We start from the raw sequence: 5,688 nt of genomic DNA on the forward strand, positions 1-5,688 counted from the left end.
TCTGCTCAGCAGGCTAGAATATAAAGGATATTAAATAAGGATGTGTGTGCGTCTAAATGCATTTGATCAGCAATCCATCACTACTTTTTAACGTGAACTTTTTTTTCTTCACATTTGTGTTACCCCGTTGAGTCTATGAAAAAAAGGTTAATCCCCATCAGTGTTGTCTCTAAGGCTTATTAAAGTGAAGTAGCATTTCCTGTTCCTGTAAATGAACATGCCCAGAAAAATCAGCTGCGAATGACCATGTGCAGATATGCAGCAAAACAACACTGACCACTAGATCCTGTTTAACTGGGTTTGACTCTCTCTCTCCTTCTCTCTCACTCCCTCTCTCTCTTTCTTTCTCTCTTCCTCTCTCTCCCCTATCTCATCTCTCTTTCCCTCTCTCTCTCACTCTCTCTCTCTTTTCCTCTCTCTCGCCATCTCTTTCTCTCTCTCTCTGTCCCTCTCCCTCTCTCTGTCCCTCTCTCTTTCTGTCTCTCCCTCCATCTCTGTCCTTCGCTCTCTCTCTCTCTCTCCCTCTCTCTCTCTCTCTCTCTCTCTCTCTCTCTCTCTCTCTCTCTCCTCTGCCACTCCTTCACTCCCTCCAGATGTATCACTCCAGCCCAGGCGGGCACTCGTCCTGCAGCAGCGAGCCGTCGCCGCTCGGCAGCGCCACCAACAATGACAGCGGAGTAGAGATGGCCCTGCACAGCGGGGGGGACAGCCTGGGGGACCTGAGCGGCCTGGACGAGGCCCCCATGGCCGCCGACTCCACCGGGTCCCCAGGGGGTGTGGGCCTGCAGCTGCGTAAGAGCCGCGGAGGGGCGCTGCTGCGGCTGGACCAGCTCAAGCAGGAGAAGCTCAAGAGCGTCAGGGACTCGTGCTCCTGGGGGAACAACGGCCCGGCTGCCCCGCCGCAGATCCGGAACACCAAACTACCTCCCATCCCAGCTGTCGGTGAGGAAACCTGTTTGAAGGCCACACACACACACACACACACACACACACACACACACACACACACACACACACATAAACACACTCAAATAATATGTATGTGAAGCGTTCCATGCTCTTGATTCCTCTCAGTTTGATTCTGGTTCAGTGTCAGCATTGCTTCTCAATGCAACATGCAATGTGCAACTGCCTTTAACCACTGTCTCTGCCTACAAGGCAACGCTTTCAAATAGCCTACACAGTCATAGCCTCAAGAGCCATATAATTACTATGAACAGTTGTGCTTCCACAACAGGCAAGGAAATGTTTTAGTGATAATAATTATGGACGAGTGCCAGACAGTGTCAACGAATTCCACAAAAGTAAACAAAAACAAATGGCCTCTTATCTCCTCCTCCAGGTTCCTTACTTGAGGGTTCAAACATGGGCTACACAGGCTGCTTGCCAACCCCCCGTATCGGCAGCGGCATCGGCGAGCTGACCACCTGCGAGGTGACGCTGCTGAACCAGCTGAACGAGCGCCGCGACAGCACCACCAGCACGCTGAGCTCCGCCTACACCATGAGCCGCCGCTCGTCAGGCATCTCGCCCTGCTACTCCAGCCGGCGCTCCAGCGAGACCTCGCAGTTCGGCGGGAGCCGCCACAACAACATCAGCGCCGCCTCCTACGACTCCTACGACCCCATCTCCACCGACCTGTCCAGACGCTCCAGCGAGGCCAGCCAGTGCGGAGGCCTCGGAGGAGGTGGAGGAGGAGGAGGAGGGCTGGGTGGAGGTGGTAGCGGCCATCCGGGTATGCTCAGCCTCACCCCGGCTCAGCACTACCGCCTGAAGGCCAAGTATGCGGCCGCCACCGGGGGCGCCCCGCCGACGCCGCTGCCCAACATGGAACGCATGAGCCTGAGAACGCGAATGGCGCTCTACGGGGACTCGCAGGAGCGTTCCGCTTACCTGTTCCACCCGTCGGCCGCGGGTACGAGCGCATCGAGACGGTGCAGCGACACCGGGTATGGTGCTCCCGGTATGATGCCACACGAGGTGCCCAACAGTCTTCCACGGCGTGCCAGTGACCCCGTGCGCCGCCCCGCTCAGGATCCCCTGTCGCTGCCACGGGTGCAGCGCTACAACAGCGTGAGCACCATGAACACCTCACGACTGACTGGCGACCGGCGAGGCTTCAGCGGCGGCCTCACGGCTGGCAACACATGGTCCGACGGCAGCCTGCACCGCCACCCCTTCGCCCAGCGCCCGCCCAGCATCTCGGAGAACGTTGTCATGGAGACGATGGCACTGGACCAGGCCGACGACGACATGGTGCTTCCAGACGACGTGGTCCAGTACCTCAGGACGCAGAACGGCAGCTCAACTCAGGACACACCGGCGGGTAACTACACCGGAGGCCAACCGCAAGACTTCCAAAGCAACATGACAGTCCAGCAGCAACCCCAACCACAGCAGCATCAGCAGCAGTTCTATGGGCAAAGACGCATGGCTATGATGGATGCTAACATGATCCCTTCAGCTAACGGCCAGGGAATGGCATCCTGTCAGATGGGCCCCCCCAGGCCCCAGCAGCAGCAGTTCCCCGCCCCAGCCGGCATCAGCAAGAGCAGCATGCCCGTGCAGTGGAACGAGGTCAGCTCAGGGACGGTGGACTCCATGGAGAGGGTTCCCAAGCAACAACAGCAACAGCAACAGCAGCAGCAGCAGCAGCTCCTCCGCAGCAACCTCGCCGTGGTCCAGCAGAAGCAGAACTTCGGCGCCTACCACCAGGGCTTCCAGGGATCCAACCAGCAGATCGTTCACATGAGCCAGAACCTGGCGGCCATGCAGCAGGGATACGCCATGCAGAGGAATGCCCAGCGCATGACCTCCCTCCTGCATCAGCAGCAGCAGCAGCAGCAGCAGCAGCAGCACAGGCAGCCATCCTCCTCCACCAACCCATGCCTGGTGCCTGACACTTTATCAGGGAACGCAAGCCAGCACGCACTGTTAGGCAACATGGCCCTTCCGAATGGCAGGGCGGTGATGACGCAGCAGAACCCTGACGCGCAGCAGCAATATCGGTCAGGATCCGCCTACGTGAATCCCACCGGCCAGCAGAGTTTTGCGGTTCCCTCCCAGATGCCCGTGCAGAACGGGAACAGGCCCCTGATCCAGCCTAGGCCTCCTGCAGAACCCAGATCTTCAGGCAGGCAGCCGCACCCGGGCCTGAACACAATGCAGCCAAACGGGTTCCTTCAGTCCAACCTGAACTCCGAGTACGGAACCTCAGAAGCCAGCCCCAAGAGAACCGGCCCCGGAGGTCATCAGGAGAACAGAGACAGCATCAGAAGCAACCACGCCAACAGTGGTGGCATGTTCTACTCAGGCGAGATCCACATGCTAGATCCCAACGTCAGTTTCGACGCGCCCATGTCTCCCTGTGCCAGCCAGGATGCAGCCACCAACATGGCCGCCATGGCCTCTCCAGGGGTCAACCAGGTCACCAGCACGGTGGACTCTCAGCCGGTGGAGCACGCTCAGATCGACTTCGACGCCATGCTGGACGACGGGGACCACTCCAGCCTCATGTCGGGCACACTCAGTCCAGGCCTCCTCCAGAGCTTATCCCAGAGTTCGTCGCGGCTGAACACGCCACGCAACTCTGTAACGCTGGCCTCGGTGCCCTCGGGGATCAGCAACATGGCGATCGGAGACATGACCTCGATGCTCACGGCTCTCGCAGAGGAGAGCAAGTTCCTTAACATGATGGCTTAAGGACAAGTGGTATTATTTGCCATCGCCACATCATCAGGAAAACACAACGTGTGTATGTGTGTGTTTTTTGTGGATGTGTATACTGTATGAGTGCGCTTTTAAAAAAAAAACTGTTCTCTGTTGATTGAAAAGGAACACGGTATTGTAAAAGAGACTTGTTTGCTGGACTTGTTTGTTACTTAGCGCCAGAAGTTGGTGCCCCAGGGGAAACAGTCTTTTCATGACAAAAAAAATTCATTCAAGTTAGGAGATAAGCACTGATTTGTACACAAAAGCAACTGGATCGCTTTGCAACTGACCTGCAATAAACAAAGAAAAACCTTAGAGCTTGTAATTCTAAAGAGCCGTCCACACTGCCAACAATAACTATAAGGACAACTGAAACCATATTGATATGAGCGTCCACACTGACCAATTATAGGTAAAACCTCTTGGAAATATAAGTCATGTTTTAATGTGATGCCTTTGTAATTTGATTTGATAATGTTTTTTATCATTCACACAATCTCTCTGAAAGTAATGCCCAACAATATCGTTCTTCAAATCTTTATCGGTATAGTGTGTAGTGTGGCCACTGTTATGAGCGAGAGAGAGAGAGCGATATTTAAAACTATAGTGTTTACAGCTATTGTTATAATTATCGTTGGCAGAATGGGCGGGCCTTTAAACATAGTATGCATCTTAGGCATTCGATGAAAACTGACAGGAAATATAATTCGCATACCCTGCTTACCCAAAAGCCATAGTTTTGGTGTTGTTTTGGTGGTGTCGACGATGTTGTTAAGCGCCGCCCAGGGTTCGTCAGTGGCTTCCTCTCTAGCGGTGCACTGAGCAAGTGGTTCACTAAGTGCCTTCCAGCTTGGAACCAGTGTGACCTGAACGCAGACATCTACGTTAATCATGTTGCCAGTTTGAGTACATGGTAAACAAATACTTTAAAGTATTATTCCCTACTTAAACATATTGTTTATAGTCTAACTGTATGGTACAGTACATGCTTTAAATTACCTTAACGACTTGATTACTACGTCTTATTTCCCTCTCATTAAGTACAAGACTATGCTGTTTCTTTTGGTTTCTTTACGCAAAGTACAGAGGGTCCTTAATCATGGCTCTTTCCAGGGACAGAGAGAGAGAGATATGGAGAGAGAGGGGGGAGATGGAGAGAGAGAGAAGGAGAGAGAGAGGGGGAGAGAGAGAGAGGGGGAGAGATATCCTCCAAGTGTCCTACAGGAAGCAGGAGGATCTTGCTGTGCACTTGTCTCTTCAGCTTACGTGATTGAAAAGGACGGACAGCTCGTCTCTCTCCGTGTGTGTGACCATCTGCAGAGACCTGTCAGCTCTGCCCCCCCCCCCCTCCAGGGACCTCTTTAAAAAGGAATATGCAAGTACTTTTGGGTGTTCTCCACGGAGATCACACCCTTCCAATTAGCAGGTTCATCACCCTCTGGAGTTGGGTGATGGACCTCTGAGGCGAACCAAAAAGATCTGCGGCCTTTGATGTTTCGGCTGTGGTGGAAGACATGAGATGAAAAAGAAAAATACCCTCTCCCCATCAACGAGAGACAGAACAAACTCTCTGCATTTGATTGTTTGAATTAAAACAGCCTTTTGTATTCTGCCGTCCACGTTCATTGTGCAAAGTCTGTCTTGTGTGTGTGTGTGTGTGTGTGTGTGTGTGTGTGTGTATGAGCAGCTTTTGTACATTTTAAATACAGAATCTTAAGTTGTTTTTTGCTCTTCTATCTGTGTGTGTGTGTGTGTGTGTTTCAACTGTAGTCGTGTGTTGTGTCTCTTTTGAAATCACATGGGTGTCCCCCTTTGGACTACATGAAAGCAGACATCATTATTAAAGCTCTCCCATGAACCGTAATGAATTCTGGGAGTCATCAGAAAAAAAAGAAAAAGCACTTCATGTCAAAGTACAAGCCCAAGTGGATTCATCTTGATCTAAAATGCTACAGACTTACTGTTCCTCAATGTGCA

General features: G+C 52.7%; 1 protein-coding gene across 2 annotated transcripts in view; it reads left to right on the forward strand.

The window, feature by feature from the left end:
* The window catches only part of gli2a (GLI family zinc finger 2a), a 101,501-nt gene extending 96,054 nt beyond the window's left edge, over nucleotides 1-5,447 (forward strand). For both annotated transcript variants that reach the window (XM_031582297.2, XM_031582302.2), the window contains exons 13-14: nucleotides 594-942; nucleotides 1,343-5,447. In XM_031582297.2, the coding sequence (XP_031438157.1) occupies nucleotides 594-942; nucleotides 1,343-3,702 (2,709 nt within the window). In that variant the 3' untranslated portion in view covers nucleotides 3,703-5,447. The remainder of the gene's footprint in view (nucleotides 1-593; nucleotides 943-1,342) is intronic.
* The last annotated feature ends 241 nt before the right edge of the window (nucleotides 5,448-5,688 follow it).

The sequence above is a fragment of the Clupea harengus genome, chromosome 2 (assembly GCF_900700415.2).
Source record: "Clupea harengus chromosome 2, Ch_v2.0.2, whole genome shotgun sequence".
Taxonomy (NCBI): domain Eukaryota; kingdom Metazoa; phylum Chordata; class Actinopteri; order Clupeiformes; family Clupeidae; genus Clupea; species Clupea harengus.